At 40.7% G+C, this 26,012-nt stretch overlaps 1 protein-coding gene across 1 annotated transcript in view; it reads right to left on the bottom strand.

Annotated features, from left to right (window-relative positions):
* Positions 1-26,012, bottom strand: part of RUNX3 (RUNX family transcription factor 3) — a 167,582-nt gene that overhangs the window by 124,968 nt on the left and 16,602 nt on the right. Inside the window, exon 3 of the mRNA XM_069223929.1 lies at positions 22,500-22,604. Coding sequence (XP_069080030.1) covers positions 22,500-22,604 — 105 coding nt within the window. The remainder of the gene's footprint in view (positions 1-22,499; positions 22,605-26,012) is intronic.

Below are 26,012 nucleotides of genomic sequence, written 5' to 3'. Positions count from 1 at the left end.
ATATATGTTTTTCTTTGGATTGTACATGGTTTTTAACATCATTATTATAAATAATCTGTATATAAATAGATAAATATATGAAATATAATATAAACATCAATCAATTTATCAATACAATCAATATATATATTATTATATAAATAGGATAAAAAATTCCCACATTTATATATAAAAAAGAGGATAAGAAAGATGTTAAAAAGGATTAATATGAATCGATAAATACAGATATTATCATAAATGATGCCAATAATTAAATATCTCAATGTATCACAACAATATATCAAATTCATATATACACTAAAATTTAGATAATCCACAGGAAGAGCTGTAACCTTATTCAATGTTAATCATACATCAATAGGGAGAATCAAATTATAGAGTAGGTCATATAAATCAAACAAAAGGATCTCTATATGTCAAAAAGAAAAAAAGGAAAAAAGAAAGAAAGACCAATTCAATATATGGACATGGACATTAAACAGACCCCCTATCACTCACCCAAAAGTACTAATTAAAAAAAAGTTCAATATTGTGCAAAATAGTGATCTAAATGTAAAAAGTATATCTATAAATATATATATACTCATTAAAAAATGTCTATTTCATAGTCCCGTACTAATATTCACCATCACAAAGTCAAATAGAAAATATCATCATAATATCTATTGCTATTTAATATACATAGGAATTTCATTGTATGTAAATAGAGACTCCAAGAGTTTAAATTGTCACAGATGTACATAGAGTTCCGCATCCAAATTGTGTCCCCACGGGTTTTCAGAACCTAATAATAAAATCATTCTAGATTCAGTCTGTCTTAACAGAGCAGTTCTATTGCCTCCCCGGGGGTTGACAGCAATGGTTTTCATCCCATAAAATGTCAAAGAGCTGCAATTACCTTTATGAACATCCCAGAAGTGTTTAGGTAAGGGATATGATGGATCATGATTTTTGATGGCTCTGAGATGTTGTAGAAACCTCACTTTCAGTTTTTGGATGGTGCTGCCTACATATTTTTTATGGCAGCCACATTCAATCACATATACTACATACTCAGTATCACAGGTAATGCGATCCATTATTTTACAAACTCTGCCCTCAAATGTCGTATATGAATAGGTGTTCTGCGCATATGTACAGGATTTACAATGCCCGCATTTCCAAAAACCTAGACTTTTCTTGGATAGCCAAGATCGATTAACTTTAGAGCAAAATAGACTTCTAGTGAGGTGATCACCTAATGACTGAGTTTTGCGATATGTGATCTGAGGATGTAAAGCTATACTCTCTTTAATCGAGGAATCATGTCTCAAAACATGCCAATTTTTTTGTATGATGCTGTTCAATTGGGAATGTTGAGAATTGAATTCAAGAAACAGCCTAGGAGGGGATCTATCATCTTGACAGTTATCATCTGTACCTCCAGATTTTAAAAAAAATTCTCTCTGGACATATTTAATACTCTCAAATGGGCATCATTTAAGATCTTCCGGGGGTAACCTCTTTCTAGAAATCTCTGAGTCATAGTGGCAATTTCAATATTGAAACATTCATCATCAGAACAAATTCTACGAGCCCGTAGAAATTGACTGTATGGAATGCTCTATTTTAAAGCTGTAGGATGACTGCTATTTCCATGCAAAATGAACTTGCATGCAGTTGGTTTCCGAAATATGGTAGTCTGCAGGGTTTCATTGTGGATGGTTATCTGAACATCTAAAAATTCTATGGTATGAGCACTATATTTTAAATCCAAATGGATATTAAACTCATTGTTGTACAGTACATTGACATATTGTGCCAAAGAGTGTTCATCACCATCCCAGATGAGAAAGAGATCATCAATATATCTGACCCACAACACAACTTGTTCCATATACTTGCTATTGGAATCAGACCAAGCTATCTCCTTCTCCCACCAACCCATATACAGGTTCGCGTATGTGGGAGCAAATGAAGCTCCCATTGCTGTCCCCTGTTTCTGCAAATAATATTGATTATCAAATAGAAAAACATTATGGGCGAGGCAGAATCTCAGCATGGTCAAAAGCATGTTGGTATGTTGGAAAAAATCAATTTTGCGTGTAGCCAAAAAATGTCTGCAGGCCTGAATACCATATTCGTGCATGATGGAGGTATAAAGGGCGGTCACATCCATGGTAACTAGTAAAAAACTGGATTGCCATGGAATATTATGTATCTTGGCTAAAAAGTCATTTGTATCTCGCAGATAAGAGGGCAGTTCAGTTACAAAGGGACATAGGAAGAGATCCAAATAACAGGAAGTATTTTCAAGAAGGGAGGAATTCATACTAACAATTGGACGACAGGGGGGATGTTTCTTATTTTTGTGAATCTTTGGTAAGAAATAAATGCAGGGAATTTTTGGAAATTCGACCTTCAAGTAGAGATACTCATTCTGATCAATGAGGCCATTGGTGCACCATGTATCTAGCATCTCCCAATAAATAACTTGATATTCAATGGTAGGATTGATACCTAATTTTTCATAATGATTCCTGTTGGATAATTGGTGATGAGCCTCCTTGACGTAATTTTCTACATCCATAATTACGATGTTACCTCCTTTATCGGAGGGCTTGATGATAATCGTATTATTGGATTTCAACTCATTCAAATATTTCCAATCTGTAGCTGAAAAATTGGTTCTCCTAGATCTTCTCAATTTATTACCATTCCAATCAGTGCGAAAATGATCAATATCATCAACCACTTGTTCATAAAAGGTGTCAATTAAATTACCAGTGGGTAGCTGTGGATTAAATCTGCTGGAAGGTTTTATTGCACTGGATGTAGCGTGGTCTACTGTGAATCCCATGGTTTTCAAAATTTCATTGTCAGTACCTCTGTTATTACTCATGGTATCTCCTGTGTTGATCAGATCACCAATCTCTACTAGATAGGGAACATCATTGATATGGCACCCAGAACAATTGCCCACATTTCTGTTAGACCCTGATGAATTAGCCCGTGTTTTGTTGGAAAAATATTTCATTAAGCGCAACTTGCGTGTAAATTTATATAGTTCCATTCTTGTATCAACATAATCCCAATGCACATCAGGACAAAAACTCAACCCTAAGTTGAGAATACGTTCTTGATTCTGGGTCAATTCAACCTTAGAAATATATATATATACACACTCACACACACAACTGAGTTCCGATTATTAATTATTTAAAGATAAATCAATAGATGCCAGAAGGATATGTGCTATCACCTTCATTATTTATTGCTGTACAGGAGCTCCAATGTATAAGTCGACCTTCTTCAGTTTGTAACTTCACTTTATTTTTTTCTTTAGGACCTGAGTTAGAGGATTTCGTCTTTTTTTAAGACCATGGTGTTTGGATGGCAAGAGGGAAGAGCCTTCCTCGCCCGGAAATCAGTCACTCTCCACTGTACTAGAGACAAAATTGAGCCATTGCCACCAGCACTGGTCGTGAATACATACTGCCTGCAATTGCTCCTACTCCAGCACCTCTAGAAACAGCTGTAAACATGCCTACCTAAATAAGAGGTTGGCAGAGAGGCCTTGCGTGTGACTGGAGGCAACCTGATACTTCTACAAGCCAGAGGTTTGCAGGATCCCCCTCATGCCCTACTCCACAAGGTGGACGAACCCTGGGGAATCTGAGGGCCATATTTATACTCTGTTTGCACTGAATTAGCATCATTTTTTTAACTCTAATTCAGTGCACAACTAACTCCGTATGTATACTTTGGCACTAGACCCGTCTAGCGCCAAATTTATGGAGTTAAAGTCAGTTTTTGGATGTGGAAACCTACCTTGCCTTAATGAGATGCAAGGTAGGTGTTCCTTTGCAAAAAATGGCTCTATGGCCTTAACACCATATTTATACTCCCGGGGTCAGGGCAGGCGTAAGGGGACCTGTGGGCCTATTTCCATGGTGAAACGCAATGGAATAAGCCCAGGGGTGCCCTCCCCAGGCACACCCCCACCCACAGCAGATGGACAGCCGAGAATGGGTGATCCCATTCCAGGTAAGTACAGGTAAGTATTTTATTTTATTTTTTAAAGTGCCATAGGGGCCCCTGAAATGGGCCCCCATACATGGCACAGGGTGCAATGGCCATGCCCAGGGGACCCTGGTCCACTGTGCTGGCCTTTGGGGTGGTTGGCATGATTCCTGTCTTTTCTAAAACTGGAGTCATGTGGTACGGATGGTTTTGCGTCAGAAAATGACTCCAGGCAGGTTAGAGTCATTTTGTTTTACTCTAGCCTGCCTAATGTCATTTTTTGGTGCAAAACCCCCTTTATCCATACCGCCAGCCCCACCTGATTAATGTCATTTTTTTTACACTAGCCTACTCTTTGCACCATTCCCTAAATATGGTGCCCGGCTGGTTCACAGAAATGGTGCAAGCCAATGCTAAATGTTTTGGTGCAAAACTGCGTTAGTGCAGTTTTGCCCCAAAAAGTATAAATCAGGGCCTTGGTTTGCCTGGACCCCAATGTGCGGCAAGGGGGGGACTAGGCCTGGGCAAAATTTGTGTTGTACCAGCATAATTAGATTCATTTCGTAATACTCCTGTGACACACAATTCTCAAAATTACTCTGTTTTGACACATGATGTAATTATGCACTGTTCAATGTAAAACTTTACTGAGAATGCCCATTCATTGTAAAGGAACAATGCAAATGACAGAGCGAGCAGCTATTGTTTGCAGTGCTTTTGTGTTTTTGCACTTTTTTAGCATAAAATGCATTCTCACATCCTACATTCTAAGTGGACACAGAGGTGTCTTGCTAAAGTACAGCCCCAGATGCCAGTTTTGCAGTTTGCCTAGTAACACATAATTTTAAGTAATTTTGCTGAAATTTTATATAATTATGTAAAACCAAATGATGCAAATGTTGCACATTTTTAATGGGGGGATAGCAAAGTCTATGATCATTAATCCTGAGGAGGGGGCATCCCTGCTTTCCTTGAGGAAACTGCATCTGCCTCAATCAGGGCATGCCTGATGCCTTAACAAGATTTACCTGAATGCATTTCTACCAGGCAGATCCCGACCATGGTGGACTCGTTTGACAATGAGGCAGTAGTTGTGCCTCCCACTCTGGCTTGAAAATCGGGGATCGTAGCTCCTACAAGCTACCCCAATAGTTCAATAGCACCTTAGTACCCAATAAAGGTCAACCAAACAGTAGCTTCTGGTGGGGAGAGGTTTGGGGGTATTATGCCCCCTAATAAATGTATTTTCTGATAAGTAGTTGGGTACAGATGCTTTCAGTCAGTTATGGTGAGGTATCTGTCGGATTTTCCCAGGACGTTTTACATACATACAGATAAAAACACACACACTCTCCCTCTCTGTTTTGAAAGACCTCAAAAATTTTGTTTAGTTGACAAAATATTGTGTTTTAACACACCTACTACTCCTACCAATCTACATTCCTCCCCCTTTTCACTGCTTCTTAGGTCCCTCTAATGCACCCTGGTTGCCAGCGTGATTGCTGGTGATAGAGCATGTGTTTTAATAAAAATATTAATGAATATTCATGTATTCTGAGTGATGGATGTGCGTAGAAAATGTAATAATATAGAGAAAAATAATGAACACATTGAATATATGTCCACATGCGTGGCTGCAATTTTCACATAGTATACTTATTAATGGCTTATTAATATGAAATATGGAGCTTATGTTTGATTAATGTAGTAGTACATTATATTAAAGGTTATGCATTATGTCTTAGGTATATTAATCGTAGGCTTTAACTTAGTGGAGGTCTTGGCCTAGTTGCACGACCTCGTGTCAAGCTGTATTTCTTAGGCGTTAATAAAATGTCTGCTTAGAGAATAAAAATTGTAATTTTCCAATGTACTGTCCAAATGTGCTCAGACCTAAAAGTCTTTCTCATGAGAACCACTTGCTAGAAGACGCTGTTCTTGCTAAATGTAACAATATAAGTGTAATGTGTGCAAGACTGACTTTCTCAGGAGGAGAACAATGGAGACACTGACTAGAGTATAAGCTGCAACAATATTGTTACCTGATGAGCTGGATGATGAGGACGTTACAAGAGAAGCCAATCAGCGAAATGTGAACTGTTTACTAGTAGAAATTATGGATTTGAAGTTTTAGTTTTATTGGACAAAGTGTGAACATGCGATCCCTTGACCAATAGAGACTTGGGAAGTAATTTTAGGAAATCTAACTTAGCTGGACTGCACTGATGAAAGACAGCACATTTGCCCATTTTCTTCTTGCTGAAAGGCCATTACTTTACTGAGTGTCTAGAGACGTGCTTAACTTTAATACTTAAAGACTTTGCGTTTTCTGAACTTTGAGGCTGAATCCTGATGCCTTGCTGACCAAACTGATGTCCTGATGACGGAGACTATTTTAGCTTGCCCATCCAATTGAGGAGAGGTATACTTTACCCATGTGTTTGTTATGCCTCTTTGCTTTTTCCTTCTAGGTACCAACCGCACTATTTTGATAGAGCCATAGTTAGATGTTTTCTAAATTTGTGTTGACTAAATTGTTTTGCATGAAACCCAACATGCTAATGCTAATCTGGTGTTAGATAACGATCCTCACTAATGAAAGTCTGCTACAGGGAGTAATAGTGGATGTCTTTCCTTTGCTGAATAAATGTATGTGATATCGTTCGTGCAATTGTTCTTGTTATTACTTTGCACTGTAACCTTAGAATGTGTAATTATTCCAGCTTTGATTAGATTACGTTTCTTTCGCAGATTTGGACAGCCAGTGATGTTTCTGTATTTTTATCATTTGATTTTGAGATTATTTTACGTGACAGTAGCATTGTTAATATAGGGAAATAAATAGTCTAACTTTTACTAAAAGGTGTGGTTATTCATGACTGAAAGCTCATGGTGTGTGATAATTACTGACTCCTGTTGATTACTAATGCTATTAATCATCTTTGATCATGAATGTTATTGATTGATTATTGATCTGCATGTAATGGATCTATGATGGGAACATCTTAAATGCGAGTCAAAAGGTTCATCAACCTATTTGCGTCCCCTTGTAAGTTTACTTATAAAGGTCTGATGCGCTAACATTGGAAAATCTGAAACTCACACCCCCCAGTCATACTGACCAAGCTACTCCCTGAGCGTCGGTATACTATACCTGCAGCCCCTTCCCCGCAGAGTGGTATCCACTCTTCACAGGACACTCAATTCAGTTCAGGGCCTAATAAATCTAAGAGATATTTCTTAAAACGTTTAGATCCTGAGGCTATTTCAAAATCCCTTTTCTGCTGTCAAATTCCATGCTATCATCACTTAACTCTGTAATATAACGCAGCTTGGAACGTAAATGTCCACAGACGCCGAATCTATGACTTCAGATCTACCAAAGTGGGCGCAGATGACGCCTTTTCTGCATCAGAAAAAGGTTTATGCATTCGGGACAAATCATTGAGCTTTTTATTCAACAAACCTGTTTTAATCCCAAAATGAAACAGCATGCGTGACAGGAAAACAACAGCGTCCTTCGACGCTCTACCTTCTTGTTATTTTTCAAGAAATGATTATAATTCCCCTCGCATGCAGATCGTGTTGCCCTCCCATGGCAGCAGGCCCTTTCTAAACACAGGCCGCAGCCGCACAGAGCCTCCACTGCTGACTTAATGACTTCCTGTTTCAAGGAGTCTGTCAGCGCTTCTCGAGCAAAGCGCAGCGTTTTCTAACTTCAAATATAATCACGAAGGATGTGTTTGTTTTTGTAGCTCATAACAGGCAGCAAATCTAACATGATGTAGCAGAAAAGGAGCCTCCTAATTCGCTCATTCTCTGTAAAAGATCATTGAAGCTGTTAACAGTTGACTTGGTGTTCTGAAATCTCATGTATGAAACTCTCAGTCCCTCGCGTGAAGTTTAAAGTTTCACCAAAGCGTTTCTATTTTGTAGACTGCACTGGGAGCCGGTGAATGTGGCTTCTGTGCATTGAGGGTAGCATTTTGCAAGCCGTAAACACCCCGTAACACATTGCAACCAAACACCCCATAACACATTGCAAGGGAACTTTCCAGAACGCACAACCCCGGAAGTATTTTTTTCATTCAATCTCCTTTCCATGTGTTTTATATTTTCGTTCATGCTTCTTTATGGAAAATTGTGAATTATGTTTTGCAGCCTATAATACCGACAGCTCTGCGTGGTTTGCCCATTCATTTTTGCTTATATTCAGGGCGTAGCTTCATAGTGTGTGTGTGTGGGGAGGAGGGCGGGACTAGGCGGGTGTTACAACCCTCTAATAAATGTATTTTGTGATAAATAGTTGGGTGCAGGTGCTTTAAGTCAGATATGATTATGTGTATGTCAGTTTCACCAGGAATTTTTACACACACACACAAATATGCACACACCCTCTCTCCATCTGTTTAGAAGGATTTTTAAAATGTTGGTTATTTCAGTAAATAATGCACTTTCTTTCACTTACTACACCTACCAATACACATTCCTCTCCCTTTCCACTACACCTTAAGCACCTCTTGTGCGTCCCTCTTGTTGTATAACGTATTTTGTTGTATCATGTGCCAGTGTGACTGTTGGGAAATATGAAGCTAACATCCCCCAATCAAACTGACCAAGCTACACCACTGCTTATATTTTTGTGTACTGGAACTTTCCATATCTTCCTCCAGTGTGTTTTTCACTGGAGGAGAGGAGTGCAGAGTTTCTAGAGATAGCAACGATCTATCAACTGGTGCACAACCCTCAGGAGCACAAAGGGACATTGGTCACCCGTTAACTTTGAATGTGGTGTGGGCCCAGGTGTGTGAGAGACATAAAATCTGGTGCATTCATTCTTCAGAAATAGATGCACTGTGGCTCAACTTCTTATGGTGCACGAGCATTTCCCTGACGCGGTACTCCTGCAAGAACAGCGACAATGCAGGCAGGGGACAAACAAGCCATATAAAAAGACTGGGGTAAATAAATTGTCTTGGGTACAGTCTACACCAATGCTTCTCAAACAACCCACTTTTTAGTATGACAAACTTTCACTACCCCTCTAGCTTTAATGGACATTAACAGGGCAATATTTTACTGTAACTAAAGTGTTGTGTGGTAGCCCACAGCCACGTAAAGGCAGCACATTTTCCATTGAAATGACCACTAAATTTCCATAGAAATACAGTTTTACTAACAAAACTGTATTGTACACAAATGATAATGTGCAGAGATTGTGCTTAAGTGAATATTTATTTGTTATCACCATGTAAAGTGTCTTGATTTTTCTGATCTTACTAAAATCTTTGTTTCCGTCACACTTCAGAATTACCACAAAATGTGCTCAATTTTCGCTCCCCTAACTGCTGAATGTGTCCAGTTCATTTACAGGCATTTACATTTTGTTGCATGTTACAAAAATGACATTTTACAACTTTTCCTTTCACACTTCATATTCCCTGCACATTTGTCACATAATTCACTTACCTTTTCCCCCTTTTAGCAGCAAAGTGTGAGGAGTTTGTAAACACTATGTTGAAACAAGCATTGGCAAAGCCTATAAGTCTTGCCACCGAAAGAACTATTGGCTTTTTCAATATGTTTTAGCCATGTTGTTCACAACCGTGGCTGCTGTTCAGAATGGTTAAAAGTTAGTGACATACAGGAGAGTGGCATGGAGTGTCAAAGAGTGGAGTGGTGAAGAGCGGAGTGCAGTGTTGTAGAGTGGCTGAGGGTATTGTGTATTGGAGTGACATAGTGTGGATTTGCATAAAATGACTTACACTGGAGTGGCATAGAGTAGAGTGGACTGGTGTAGAGTGCATTGGTGTGCTGTAGAGTATAGTGGTGTAGAGAGTAGAGGCATTTAGTTCAGTGGCATCAAATTCAGCGGCATACAATGCAGCGTTGTAGAATGTAGTGGCGTACATTAGAGTGGTGCATAGTAGGGTGCAGTGGCGCATAGTAGAGTGGTGCAGAATAAAGTGGCATAGATTAGGGTTGAGGTGCGGGTGAAGAGTGTAGTGGCATACAGTGGAGTGGTGCAGAGTGGAGTGGTATAGAGTAGAGTGGCACAGAATAGAGTTGCACAGATTAGAGTAGAATTGAGTGGCATAGAGTGTGGTGGTGAAGAGTGTGGTGGTGTAGAGCAGAGTAGCGTAGAGTGCTGCAGAGTGGAGTGGCCTAGAGTTGAGTGATAGAGACGGCAGTGGTGCAGAGTAGAGTAGAGTGGCACATAGTTCAGTGGTGTAGGGTGCAGAGTAGATTCAGGTGGCATAGAATGAAGTGGCATAGAGTGGTGCAGAGCAGAGCATATTGCCATACAGTGCAGTAGCATAGAGTGCAGTGGTGTAGAGTGGAGTAACATAGAGTGGAGTAGTGCATAGTAGAGTGGCGTGGAGTTCAGAGGTGGAAAGTGCAGTGTTTCAGAGTAGAGTGTCAGAGTGCAGTGGAGAAGGGTGTCGTACAGTGGCATAAAGGGCAGTGGCATAGAGCACAATGATGCAGAGCACAGTGCAGTGGCACAGAGTGCAGTGACACAGAGTGTAGATGTGGAGAGTGCACTGGCATAGAGGGCAGTGGTTAAAAGTAGAGTGACATAGAGTGCAGTGGTATAGAGTTGGGTGATGCAGAGTAGAGTGAAGTGATGTAGAATGGAGTGGTGCAGGGTACAGTGCAGTTGTGTAGAGTGGCATAGAGTGTAATCGCACCGAGTAACGTGGAGTGAAGTGTAGTGGCATAGAGTGCTATGGTGCAGAATAGATTAGAGTGGTGTGCAATGGACTGGAGTAGATTGCAGGGGCATAGTGTTAAGTGTTACAGAGTAAAGCACATTGGCGTAGAGTGTATTGGCATAGAGTGCAGTGGCATGGAGTGCAGTGTTCCAGAGTGTCATAGAGTACAGCGGCACAGAGTGGAGTTGTGCAGAGTAGGTTGGTGTGGCCTAAACTGGAGCAGTGTAGAGTGCAGTGGTGAACAGTGCATTGGCATTGAGTAAAGTGGTACAGGGTACAGTAGAGCGGTGTAGAGTGAAGTGGCATAGAGTGCAATGGCTCAAAGTCGAGCAGTGCCGATCGCAGTCGTGCGGAGTGGTGTGAAGTGGAGTAGTGCAGAGTAGAGTGCAGTGGTGTGGAGCAGTGCAGAGTAGAGTGCAGTGGTGTGGAGCAGTGCAGAGTAGAGTGGAGTGGGGTAGAGTGGAGTAATCATGGTGTGTTGGCACACTGCCATTACAGACAACATATTTTGAATTGAAATGATAATTACATTTACACAGACATGCAGTTTTACTAATGATTCTATACAGTGTACAAATGAAAATGTGAGGAAATTGCATCACCCAGGGTAATGATTTGTTTTTATCATATTAAAATATTTGTTTCCAACACACTTCAGAAATAACAAAAATTAGCTCCATTGTGCTCCTACTTCTGATATATTCTGAAATACTTACACAGTTCATTTTAGTGTTGTTGTGCACCAGAAAAACTCTTTCCTACCCAAAGTATCCAGCAAGACTGTCACATAAAGCCTATCACTTTGAAGTCAGAGGAATAAAAGTAAACAAGTGCACTTCGAAGACAGTGCCTGACATTTGACTGCACAACAAATGTGATGAGATAAGAACATGATTTACAGCCTGTCTAGAGAAAGGGAGCAGTCGGAAGGATACTGTAAATGCGGTTTTGGCAAGAAAAGGACCGAACTCAAGCTGGACAGCCTAAAACAAATAAAGCAAGCAAATAGAAAGCAAGATAATGTGAGTTACAAACCACAAAGCCAATGGTAATCAACAAGCGGAGTGCATTCCTAGATCAACTTTCTAAATGTCCCCAAGATGTCTTTAGCAAACCAGATAGCTGTGCTGTCTGTTAGGTTGCGACCTAAATATAAGCAGCAATTTGCAAGGGAGGGAGGCTTTCCATGGGTGTGCGGTGAGTGTTCCCATGCAATTTCCTTTGGTTTTGAGGCATTCCAAGATTTACAAGGACCTGTAAACCTGGGAATAAGTCAAAATCTTATGCCTCCCCAGGGCAGGAATAACAAGGAGAAATATATTTATTTTTCAGCACACATAAAAAGAGGAAAACATCCCTGTGGCTTGTTTCTGGGTAGGAAGGTGCACCTTTCTGCACTTAAACAATCCTGCCAACAACACAGGCACCCCTTCACCATGGTGCAAGACTGCCTGTGTTGGTACCAGGCTGTTAAAAAGGCATCTGTGCACCGGACAAGGACAGGAATGCACCATATTGTATAAATACAGTGCATTCCTGCCCTTTCACTTTAACGTAGGGCAGCACAGCACGTCAAAACCCCATAAATGAGGGCCACAGTTTGGGAAACACTAGTCTACACAATGCAAAGGTAGAACACTGCCATAAACAGAAAATACAGGAATACTTCTTACACAGAATGCGCTCCTGAGTACATGAAAGCCCCCTTTGTATACTTAATGCACATAATGTGCATGATATGGTGCATAGGGTTTACTAAGGGGCTAAGGGGCGCAAGGGCCTTGTAAATCTGGCCCTATCAGTTTACAACTTCTATAAGATTATCTGCTTAAGTTTTTAGAGACTGATTATTTTATAGGTTTTATGTTAATCGGGCACTCATTAATGCGTTCTCCTGTCCTCTTGTAGCACTGCAAATTACACCTATTTTTCTTACCTAATTCAATAGTGCGCACTTTATTGACCTTGTAAGGGTGAACGCTAGAGTAATCAACGCAACGACTTGAACCTATGACCTTCATTGCAGTGGACGTTATAAATACCTGAACTAGATCTTTCCTTCCTGCAACAAGAGTGTCTCTTTCCCCTATAACATATGTGCTGTATTTGGACTTAGGAAAATATATACCATACGCCCAATGTACACTGATCGTTCTCCTGCGAACCAACGTAAATGTTACTGAAAAAGCATTGAAACAACTTCCAACAACTACTTATGGCAAGAGCAAGGCGTTTTCAGAAATTGTAGGAGCAGCAAATGATTTAGGAAACTGTAAGAGCTATAGCTTATTTAAGAAGCTAAAGGAGCTGCACATGAGTTAAGAATCTATAGGAGCCGATTTAAGAAACTGTTGGAGCCATAGCTGATTAAAGAAACTAGGCCCAAATTCAAGAAAAGTGGCGCTGCATTACATACAGTGCCACTTTTCTTGCGCCCACTTAACGCCACCATGTGCATGCCATATTAAATATATGGCGCACCATGGCATAGGTTAGGGACAATAGCATCAACATTTTTTACGCTATTGTTGTACTTTTCAGGATTAGGGCAAAAAATGTTGGCGCTAATCCTGCAAAGTACATGGAGGCCCATTATAAATAATGGTGTGCCCCTTTTTAATGCCTGCTCTGTGCAGAGGTTAATAACTGCCGCAAAAAATGGTGCAGTGGAATCTCTTAGATTCCACTCTGTCATTTTTACAGTTCTCCTAAGGGGGGAACGACCCCCTTGCATACATTATGCCTGGCAGAGGCATAATGTGGTGCAAGGGTTTACAAAGTGGCACAGTGCTTTCACGTGCACTCTGTAAATATGGTGCGCTGTTTTTGCCACACTATTGCCACATTAGCATAACAAATAATGGTGCTAATGTAGCGATGGTTGGCGCAAAGCCCTCTTAAATTTGGGCATTTAAGTGCCACAGCTGATTTAAGAAGCTATAAGAGCCGTAGCTGATTTAAGAAACTAGTGGAGCCACAGCTAATTTAAGAAGCTAAAGGAGTTGCAGCTGAGACCTTTTTTGCAAATAATTTACCATGTTGCTTTTGCAGAGGAAGAGTGAGGTTTGATATCTTAGTAACAGAATATCAAACTTACAGTGCGAATTAACACTGGCTAGTCAACAATTCAGCTTTTATGACACCAACTGCAGTAGCCCACATAATGCCCCCTCACACTTACAAGGCTTTGATAAAAAGCATCTTGGCTTATGAGTGCACTCATGCTATGCATATGAATAGTTACCCTGTTGCTTTCACAAGATGAACTAGTATGGGCATGCCTATGTTAAAAAAGGATGTTTGTTCAATGTGTATGTTAGCATTCATATTTCATGGGTAAAAGTATTGTTGTTTCTGAAGATCTATCATCACACGATCAGCAGTTAATCCAAAGATATATCAAGCGTGATCTCTTTGTAAAACTTTGTTGAATTAACATTTGTAAATATTAGTCCTAGCTGATTTCATACAATTATATGTGTAAATGCAAATAACCCACAACTCTATGCTGCTTGGCTCATCTTGGACTGAAATACACAGATCATATCACCCCTCCTCTGACAACTCTTTATGGTCACCCAATAAAACATGGATTGAATTCGGACTTTGAGCCTTGTGCACCAGAGTCTTCCTGTTCTAGCATCTCCCTACTTTGCTAGAGGAGTGCTCTTCTACCAGCCACTGGATACCTAAGTGTGGCTGTCCAAAACCATCTTACCATTCACCTACAAGAAGCAATGCTTTGTTGGGCGATCATTTCATTCTCAAATGTCTCTGCTTTGGAATTTGCTTCCTCTGTCACTCCATTCAAAAGACAACTTTCTAAAGTTCAAGAAATGCCTCGAGAATCTCATCTTTTGAAAGGCTTTTTGCCCCCTTAGTGCCTCTTTCAGAACTTCGAACAGGAAGATGTAAAAATGTAGGTCTTAGTTCTGAGCTGACTAGGTCCACTCCTGGGGCAGAGAAATACAGCAGATCAGAATTCACTGATATACCTTAATGAAGAATCAACAAAAATCAATCGCAAAATAGCCTACTAGCGGAAAACAAACAGGTGCTAAAATCACTGACAAAAGAACGTAATGCCAAAAAACTATGGATCAAACAGTACTGCTTATTGCCATACAACAACCTGGTGCAACTAAACTTTCAACTCACAGGTTGATATAGCTCTTGATTAGTGTAGTCTTTTAACTGTTTTTTAAAGTTTGGATAAATATTCTTAGCTTTATATTAGAGCGTTTGAGAAATGTCGTGAGCACCAGGACAGTATTCTTTGTAATGTCTGTAATTCAGGCAATCTGTCACAGGACTGAGTGACCCACGATCTCAGGGAGTTTACTGGAACGCTTTCTGTGCTTTCATACTACGTTAAAGGTACTGCTCTAATGGAAATGCAAGTTGAGAAACTTGCAAATGGTGTCTGCTGAAGCCAGTTGGGATGTATCCGTTTCTGGACTACCTGTGCTAGCCAGAGATAAAACACAAAGGGAGGTCTATTCGTTGAAAGCATTATGCAGCAGTACCCAGAACCAGGAAGTCACTGGAATTAACTTTAGTTTCTTCATTGTGGTTTCTTTGTGTGTCCAGGCCCATCTGTACTCACTAGTAGACATAGATAAAGTGGAATGTCCTCTTGTGGCTATCTCTGTGAAGACATTGCACTAGCACTGACTTAAAATGCTAAATGCTGCTACACTGGAAAGGAGGAACACGCCTTTTTTTTAGATTTACAGTTTCTTTTGTTTTTCTTAAAATTAATTATGGCATTCCACTCAGGCAATTGGGTACCAGGACTGAACAGTCCTAAAATGTCTTTTCACGTTTGGTAAAGTTTGCTGCATCTAACTTAGGCAGAAACATAATTGTATTGAAAGATTCCTGTCCAATTTTAACATTTTGGTTGAAGAAAACTGTAAAACTGCAGAATTACTTTACTGATTATAGCCATTGTCAAAATGTTTGGACGTTATTCTTTTGCATGGTAAACTGTTTTCATTGGGTATATGCAGTAGTATTTAACAGCAAACTTAGATTCAAATGTTTGCAAATTTTATGTGAACTTAGAAATGGATGGCCTCCCAATTGGCAACGAAACACAGGATACACATAATAGCGACAAGGCATATACACTGTGGAGAGTTCTTTACATTACATGATGCATATACTATTTATATGTCCCAGCATAGTTGTTCCTAGAGAACAATATTCGGTAACCATATTTCAGAAGAGAAAAATCACTATATTGACAGAAGCAATTAATAAATTGTTGCATAAATATTTGCTATAATCTGTATACATTTTAAGTGCTTTCTAAGAATGTAAATGATTGTTAGAAGCTGTTTGACTAAAATTGCTTTTACATTTACTTTTTCATACTTTTTTCTTCTTTCCATGTATGTAAATCATTGTTAACTAAACTTACACAACTGTGGAAATTCGTTTGCAAACAATAAATAAATAAAAGTTGGATACAAGGCAGCCCAATCTCAAAGATTGTTCGGTAGAAGTAGGCTTGCCTCATTGGCTTAAGCAACACATTTTAAATGCTTACTTTATCAACAAACCAATTCAATGGTTGACTTATATACTGATTTATTTAAATTCCCAGTGTTAGAAATGGTGTCTCTCGTTAGCAGTAGTTTACACCTTGTCCAAATAGGGACCCTCACTCTAGTCAGGGAAAGGGAGTCACACAGCTAAGATAACCCCTGCTTACCCGCTTGATTGTTTGGCTCAAGCAGTTAGGCTTATCCCAGAGGCAACGTGTAAAGTATTTGTACACACACAATAACACTGTCAAAACACCACAAAAGTAATCCACATCAGTATCAGTTTAGATAAATAGACAATATTTATCTGAGCAAAACAAGACCAAAATGACAAAAATCCAACATACACAAGTCAAAATATCTCTTTTTAAAAGTTTAAGCAAGTCTTAATCTATAGGTATCAATGGATGTATCTCTTTAGCACAAAGTACTTGGGATGCTCCATAAACAAAGATGATGTGGGCCATAGGGGAGGTGAGGTGCCAGAAAAGTAAAGCAATGCGTCGGTTCCTTACTGTGCAGGGGAGGTGATGCGTCGATTCTGTCCTCGCAGGTGGTACGATGAGTTGGTTCCTTACTGGCAGGGGAGGTGATGTGTCGATTCTTTCCTCTCAGGAAGGATGATGCATCGATTTCCGGACATGCTGGCCTCGGGTCCTTATTACAGTGTTGACGAAAAATTGATGCACAGGGACAATGCGTGGAAAATTCATAGTCGCTGTGTTGATGCGATGGCAGTGAAACAGGAGTTGCATTGATTCTGCAGCTGTGAGGCATATGCTATGTCGATTCTCCAGCCGCGGAGCACGCACTGTGTCAATTCTTACACCGCTGCACGTTGATACGTGGATTTTCTCCTTCAGATCACCAGGTTGCACTTCCAGGGGCTCAGGGACTGGAGTTGGCACGACTTGACAAGTTAGGACTCTCAGCAGAAGAACCCAGTCTTTGATGTCCTTGAGACTTCTTAACAGGAGGCAAACTCAGTCCAAGCACTTGGAGAACCTTTGGAAGCAGGATGCAGAATGCCAGGTCCAGTCCTTTCACTCCCAGGACAGAAGCAGCAGGACAGCACAACAAAGCAACAGGCAGAGTGTCAGTCCCTCCTACAGCACCCAGCTCTTCTTCCTGGCAGAATTTCCTCAGTACAGAAAGATTCTAACTATGTGGTGTCAGAGGTTCAGAACGTATACCCATTTCTGTCTTTGAATTAGGCAAACTTCAAAGAGAAGTTTTTGTAGTGCACAAGACCTTGCCTTTCCCTGCCTAAGCCCCAGTCACGCCCCAGGGGGTTGGAGACTGCTTTGTGTGAGAACAGGCATAGCCCTATTCAGGTGCAGGTGTCAGCTGCTCCCACCACTCTAGCTCAGGAACAGCCATCAGCCTGGTGATGGACTATCAAGATATGCAAGGCACACCTCAGCTCCCTTTGTGTGACTGTCTAGAGTAAATGCACAAACAGCCCAGCTGCCAACCTGACCCAGACGTGTATTCAGCAGACAGGCAGAGGCACAGAATGGTTAAGTAAGAAAATGCCCACTTTCTAAAAGTGGCATTTTCAAACTTACAATTCAGAAGCAATCTTCAGCAAAATATGTATGTTTAAATTGTGAGTTCAGAGACCCCTAATTCCATATCTCTATCTGCTCCTATGGGAAATTACACTTAAAGGATATTTCAAGGCAATCCCCACATTACTCCATTGGAGAGATAGGCCTTGCAATAGTGAAAAACAAATGTAGCAGTATTTCACTATCAAGACATGTAAAACACACCAGTACATGTCCTACCTTTCACATGCACTGCACCCTGCAGAAAGGGCTGCCTTGAGCCTACTTTAGGGGTGACTTACATGTAGTAAAAGGGAAGGTTTGGGCCTGGCAGGTGGGTGCAATTGCCCGGTCGAAATGGCAGTTTAAAACTGCACACACAGACACTGCAGAGGCAGGTCTGAGACATGCTTGTAGGTCTACTCATGTGGGTGGCACAATCAGTGTTGCAAGCCCACTAGTAGCATTTGATTTACAGGCCCAGGGCACACACGGTGCACTTTACTTTGGGCTTACTAGTAAATCAACATACCAATCATGGATAAACCAATCGCCAATAAAATTTAGACAGGGAGTACCTGCACTTTAGCACTGGTCAGCAGTGGTAAAATGCCCAGAGCCCTAAAGCCAGCAAAAACAAAATGCAGCACACAGTCAACAACAGGATCTCAGAGTCAATAAATGTGAGTACAACCCTGCAAAAAGGGCCATTTTCAACACCAAGCCATGCAAAAGAGAAGCCTGTTAACTAGTCCTATCTAATTATTCCTTCACCTTTCATGCTAAATTATAATTCACCAACACTTCATACCCCTACCCATAAACATTGCTCTCTGTGATGTAAGTGATTCTTCAGATTCCATCTTGCCTCACCACTACCCTGTAAGACAGGTGTCACTGAGTGTGCCAGGAAACTGAGGATTCTATCTGTGGAGGAGAATAATCTAATTAGTGATCTTATGGTAAGGTGTCCACCCTCAGTCTGTGAGGGCTGGAGCCTTGCTAGATTTCAGAATAATCATTAGCTAAGTTAATTGTTGAATGTCATTTAATTCATTGTATGTGATTGTTTTTCATATGACAGCCATGATATAGATACAACCCTCTTGGGTCACCACTAAACTACACTCTTTAGGGCATGTCATAATTATGTACTTACAGTCAAAATCTCTAACATATTACTGGGCAAAATATAGTGCTTTCCAACCCATGAGGCTGCATCAAGATCTTTTTCATCAATTAAGTTTTGCGAAAAATGTTTCCTCTGCTTGCTGAATCAAAGAGGAGTGTAGTGTCTCGGTCTCATAAATGCTGTTCTCGTGTTTAGATTACTGCAATAGTCTATACTTGAACCTACCACAAAACCTTGGGGTCTAAGTTAGAAATTGCATGATAGTCTTTCTGTACCCCACTAGGGTTAATTCCTCTGCTTTGTCTGAGTAGTGGCCGAAAATCTGCCAACAAAATAAGTTCTCCTTCAGGATAGCTGAGGTTTCTACACTAAAGTGGTTAATTCTACTATAATAGAAGCCAGTTTGACAGGGAGTTGCATTCCCACAGTGGAGATGCATTTCATGAATTACGTTTATCACGCTCTTCTCAATCAGCCAGCTAATTACCCATTTTCGGCACATCCATAGTACATCTGGAGTCCAAAACAAATTGAAAATAGGCATCACAATGGTCTGGGCAGATAAAATGCATGTTATGAAAGCTCAATGCACAAATCTGGCCTTGCCTTCTTCTTGGATTGAGTACAGCAGGACGTCTTTGCTCCTTTGTCAAGTACTTGTTGAGACTGCAATTTAGAACTGGGCTTGAGGCAAGCTTATCCCTTCCAACAACGTCCTCAGACATTTTTGTTTCTTATAAGGAGGAGCATGGCTCATTCCATTTGACTCATTTAGAGTCCAGAAGTCTCAATTGTGCAAAGGTTTTTGACGAAATGTATTAACAGAACAAGGGATCACTTTCCCCACAACACAAGCATACCACCATATTTGGACATTGGCACTAGTAAAAGAGACTCTTCTCCTCATTCACTTTCTAATTAGAGTTCTTCTGCTCACTATCATCATGGTTTTTGCCTCTGGATTTGTTGGGGGGTAATCCTGTGTTACTTGGAAGCAAGGTGGGTCACTGCCTATTTTGTTATATATATTTGTGTAGCGTCAGTTCAGTGCCACTGTGGGGTAACTCTTGCAGTGTATCTTTAAAGAAATTGACCACTTGAAACTATGGGGCATATTTATACTCTGTTTGCTCCAAATTAGAGTCATTTTTTACTCTAATTTGGTGCAAAACGAACTCCATATTTATACTTTGGTGCTAGACCCGTCTAGTGCCAGATTTATGGGGTTAAAGTCATTTTTTGGATGTGTAAACCTACCTTGCCTTAATGAGATGCAAGGTAGGCGTTCCCGAGCAAAAAATGACTCTATGGCCTTAGCGCCATATTTATACTCCTGTGCAAAAATGGTGCACGGAAGTGGTCAAAAAATGGGGCAAAGCTTGCTTTGCCCCATTTTTTAACGCCTGGGTCTGGGCAGGCGTAAGGGGACCTGTGGGCCTATTTCCATGGTGGAACACCATGGAATAAGCCCACAGGTGCCCTCCCCAGGTCCCAGGGACACCCCCACCCACACCAGAGGGACTGCGGAGGATGGAGGACCCCATTCAGGTAAGTACAGGTAGGTATTTAATTTTATTTTTTAAAGTGCCATGGGGGCCCTGAAATGGGCCCCCATACATGGCACCGGGTGCAATTGCCATGCCCAGGGGACCCTTGTTTCCTGTGCTGGCCATTGGGGTGGTGGGCATGACTCCTGCCTTTTCTAAGGCATGAGTCATGTGGCATGGTAGGATTAGCGCCATAAAATGATGCTAATCTGGTAAGAGTCATTTTTTTTTTTACTCTAAGCTGCCTAATGTCAATTTTTGGTCCAAAATCCCCTTATTCCGTACCGCCAGCTCCACCCGACTAACGTCATTTTTATTGACGCTAGCCTACCCTTTGCACCGGCTTGCACCATTCCATAAATATGGTGCCCGGGTGGTGCACAGAAATGGTGCAAGCCGGTGCTCAACTTTTTGGGGCAAAACTGCGTTGTATACATCAGGGCCTGACTTTCTGAGTGAATGCAAACCCGCAATTAAACCATGTAATAAGAAAAGTAAATGATAGATTCTTAAATCAATAAGGATATGATATGGTTTTCGCGATAGAAGTCAGTAGCTCAAGCAGGCTCTAGTCCGAGGGGAGCAACCCACCCAGCCTCACCTCTTTTTACCACAGTTCTCCCCATTCTGAAAATTGAATTTCTACTGTCCCGTGGCAAGGCATGACTGCCACTATTAGAATGCAAAGTGACATGCACTGAAAAGACACTGTTGACTAAAGTTCTTAGCAGAGTGCGCAGCCTCTCCCACGCTCATTGCACTAGTCCACTCGGTCACTCTTGTTCTTCTGATACTTACAGTTCTGTTTGTTACAAATGCAAGACAAAGGTAGAAAAATGCAAGGGAGTGTGACATGGAAATGTACTACTGGTTAAAGTTCTCACCAGATCGTAACTTACAAGTCTCATTTAAGACAAAAGCCATTCCTCTCACCCCAAGAATGAGGAGTTTTCTGTTCAGGAATAGGGAATATCTCTTTCCAGGCTAGACAAATCTCTCATCAGTGCAGGGGCACTGAACCTCTTCTCTGAGCTCCACCTGGTCGCTTTCCTCCCATCTCCTGCACCATCCACCCACCCTGTCCCTCTCCATTGGTATCTGCTCTCAGGCTTTAGACTCCCAGAGTGAAGCAACAAAGGCACCCTGCCTCACTCACAAATGATGTTGTTTGTATTCATGCAGTGAGAGGCCCTAGAAGCCATGGTTCAAAGAAAGAAAAACGCCAGCAGGACGGTTCTTGCCGTGTTCAGATGAGAATGCAAAAGCCAGTGAAGGGATTACTTTATTTGCATGTTATGTCGGCGAAAGGATGTTTTATGCATTCATGATAACAGTACTTCATTTTCCACATCAAGAGCTCCGACTACCGGTTCCGCTTGCCAACAGTCATTTCAAGGACAACCTGAACAGAAGGGTTGCCATGATTCTTGCCACTTATGGTACAGTGAGCCATAATCATCAAACTCACACAACGCAAATATTAAATAGAGGCATCAGCAAGCAGATCTAGTTTAGGGATTGGTGGATGAATGCAGCGGTTTATTAAAATGATTCACAAAAAACATTGACAGAGCATTGACAGAAGAAGCCAAGTAAACTAGTTATAGGCCGCACTATTTGCATAACTTTGTAATTACCCTTAGAGAGCAGAAGAATAAACAAGAGAAGTAAATCGGTGAGAAAAAGATAAAAGGGAAGACCAATAAGAATAAGGTTTTGGTGGAAGGGGGGGTGATATGCAACAATATATTTTGGATTTCTTTCAGGTAACATTCTTAATGATAATACCCACTGCATGATGTGGTTTGCAGAATGATTTGCAGAAAGGAAATGCATTCTGCTACCACCATACAGACCACTGAAAGGCAGTAGGTTTGTTTGATGAAAAGACAATATGACACATAACAAATATACTGTGCGTGTGCGCACACACACACACACATGTGAGCCCATACACACAAATTTACCTTGATAAAGAAAGATGAAGGTGTTGAACTTACTTCTCGGTTCCCTGGGACCGTCCACTGTGACCTTAATGGCTCGGTGATAAGTAGCAACTTGTGTGGGGTTAGTAAAAACTGTGATGGTCAACGTGAAGCTTTTCCCTATAAACAAAAGATTGTTCATTTAGTCATTTTTAGAAAACATACAACATCCTTCAGAGAGGTGATTTGCATTTCTTTCCAAGCCAAGGTGGAATGCATAATAAATAATGTAATGCAATAAGCTTTAACTCAGATATGTCCTTCGAGGTGTTCAAATGTCCAGGCCATGATCATTCAGTACTGTAACCCCACCAACTGTGCCAAGGCACATCTTCAGCACAAAGGCACAGACTTGTTGCAGCATGCATGCCTTATAAGGCTGACTGTGGAAATTAGAGCAATAAAGTAGGCAGCCTTCTTGGTGTTTGGCCCTGTGATGACCAGTGTTTGTACACCTGTATCATGCCATCTGCTCAATCAATATCCATCAGGAATGTTAACATGATATATAAAATATATGTTTCCCCAATTAATTCACACACACAGCTCACTGCTTCAAAAGACCTCTTTGGAGGGATTTCTCTCCAGAATCAAGATAACAACAGATGCTGTCAATTACCCACTCATGCAGGAAACTGCACACAATATTTAGGCCTGGTTTTAGTCTGGACATTTTGAGTTTACTAAAATTAAATGTAAAATACTTATACGGGCTTTTAATTCCTAAAAGTCCTTCTCTCATCTTCATCTATTGGTCTGTTATTGTGCCATTCAAATTTTTCTTCCACCGACTACAGTATACAGTATGAGACAGTGGGTCAGTTCACTTCAGCCATTGACTACCTTCACGGTGAATGACATCATTCTGCCTTTTCACAAAAGGTACATCCACACACAAAGTAAAGAGCCAAAGTCTGCTATGGCTATGTGTGCTTTTTGAGACCAAAGAAATATTTTTGCTAATAGCTATTTTTTAGACTCATAAGGGCTGAACAGATTCCTAAACAATAAAGTTTTGAAACTATTATGACAAAACAAGCCTAGTATTGAGAAAGCCAAAAGACTGATAGTGAAAAGGGAGACCCACTGGTTTTGCCAATGCATGTTAATATATGGAGATCTCAAACAATGGGTCAGACTAAGGGAGCATGTGCAGTGCCACTTTAAGTGCAACATAGTTAGATAACTTTCAAAATTGTTCAATGACTAAAAATGAACTTCCTGTTTTTAGTCACTCATCTGTCATACTTCATCGTGCGTACGTTGCATATGCTCCTCACAGATAGGAAGCACGCAGGCGCATTTAATGCCATTATATCTCCAGTCAGTCGCATACACTCTCCGAATGTGCTTCTAACGTGTCATTATCTTGCAGGTCCCGAATCTGACCAGGCATGCTAGTGCTTAATTTGTTTAAAAAAATATACATATAAGTTCAAGGGCCCAAATTTTTTCTTAGGAGCCTGGTACCAGAATTGATGAACCAAGGAGCTGCTGAATGCCAAATGCTTCCTAGTCTTGCTACCACCTCATACCTGTTTCCTCCACCACTCTACGATTCCAGTCTCTTCATCTCAGTCTTTCAGGTTCTTTTTCACACCTGCTGTCTCCCTTTGTTTTCCTATCCTCTTCCTCCTCGTCCTCCCTTTCCTGTCTCTCTCTCTTTGCTGTAGGTTAAGGTTTAATGATGTAAAAATTAGTGCTGATGCCTACCACCTGCAACCATTGTCTCAAATCGAGCAGTGGATATGCCTGTTACACTATTGTTACATGTCCGCCACACATGCTTATTGCGCTGATCCAGTATAGAATTTGAATTTGCGTGTTTGTTCTGTGGTCCCAGGGTTGTCAATACTCGGTGTTCCTCACTGCATTTTTCCTGGATATCTTCTCCAAATACACCATTACAAAATGCTCCCTGTAATTCAGGCCCATAGCCCTGGTTGCCTCTGCACACAGATATAAATTGTTCCTCATTTAGTTTTTTCTATGGACTGGACCCTTATATCCATATTGTGTGAGCCCTTGTTCGTGTCCGGCCCTAGTGTTCCTAACATGGACCCATCACATATGGCTATGGCAAGCTGCCAACATAGGCTTGCCAAAGGTGTTTTGTTTACCCGGGCCAGGCATTCGGCCCCTATCCTCCTAAATGTAGCAAGGAGGACCTCTGTATTGCCCTTTGGCCACGATCAAGTGTAGTACTACACTGGATCATGCTTTTCTCTAGTTTGAGTTTATTGTGGTAAAGTAATTAGGACACTGGAAATATGCATTTCTACGGACATATCATTTTTTGCATGATTATGGAAGTACCACGCTTGCCACATAATCCAACATCTGCTGCAAAATGTGCAAATTTCAATCAAAATATTGTTTACATGTCGAACAGATCAAATGTTACTAAAAACGGACACACGATGTGCAGTGCAACAGAAGACCCTTTGCAGAGGTAAACTGGTCACTTTTCATGTGGTGATCTCTGTACCGAGGGACAAAAGGGACACTTATGAGGTGAAACAATTGCCCGGGAAGTATTTGTGTGTGTTAAAATAACAAATATCTCAATTATTCTGTCAAATTAACAGCCGCATTGCGCTCCATAATTTACATGTTTTTGATGCATAATTTAATCCTTTTATGCTGCTAATCCCAGTTGGCACTAGCTATAGTTCATATGTTTAAGGACATAGATCACAGTAAATCGGTACCTGCGACAGTCTTTACATTTTTGTCGAGTAAAAAGGGCGTCAACAATGCACCGGTGGTAACATGCATTCCGAAAAATGCATTGCTCTTGATACTGTACCCAACACACGGGCTCTAGGCAGACTTTTATCAAAGCCCAAAATCCATGCTCAGAAAGAGAATGTGCCTACAGTAATTGCTTGAGAAACAGCCATTAGTTAGATTATGGTTATTTCTTGATTGTATGGGGGAATCCTGCAGCTGTACAGGGGGCGGTGTGGTTAATGGTAGATTTCATAACAAAATGTATCTACTTCTTGCGTTTACACTATATCATTGCAGTGAACATTTATGTAATGACATGACAATAAATCCATCTTCCTATGATTACCCCCCTCCTGGGTCCTCTGCTTAGATATTATATCATAAAGCCAATTATAAATGTATTTATTCTTAATAGGGTGAATGTAAAGGTGCCAAGATTTCCTCTGTAAAAAATGTTATAGTTTTTCTTTCAAATCTTTTCAAGCTTTAGCGAGGCCATGGAGTGTGAAACCAACAAAAATGCAGGCAAAAATGCACAAAAGCAAGTTTTTCGGGATACCATTGCAGCACGAAAACAAGTTTAGCATTGTAACTTCTTTCCAAACTATTTTTTTATGGACACAATTGTTCTACTAAAACATTGTTAAGGATGTTTTATGCACAGAGAGGATATAAGAAAGTTGGCAATCTTTGCAAAAATTTGTCAACGTTACAGGAGCATCATGAAAACATCTGTCTTCATTTGACACCCCATAAATCATTCTGGTGCTCCTCTTTTCAAAGTTGTCTCTTTAT

The sequence above is a fragment of the Pleurodeles waltl genome, chromosome 3_1, assembly GCF_031143425.1.
Source record: "Pleurodeles waltl isolate 20211129_DDA chromosome 3_1, aPleWal1.hap1.20221129, whole genome shotgun sequence".
In the NCBI taxonomy this organism is placed as follows: domain Eukaryota; kingdom Metazoa; phylum Chordata; class Amphibia; order Caudata; family Salamandridae; genus Pleurodeles; species Pleurodeles waltl.
This window is presented reverse-complemented; position numbering and strand designations above follow the sequence as displayed.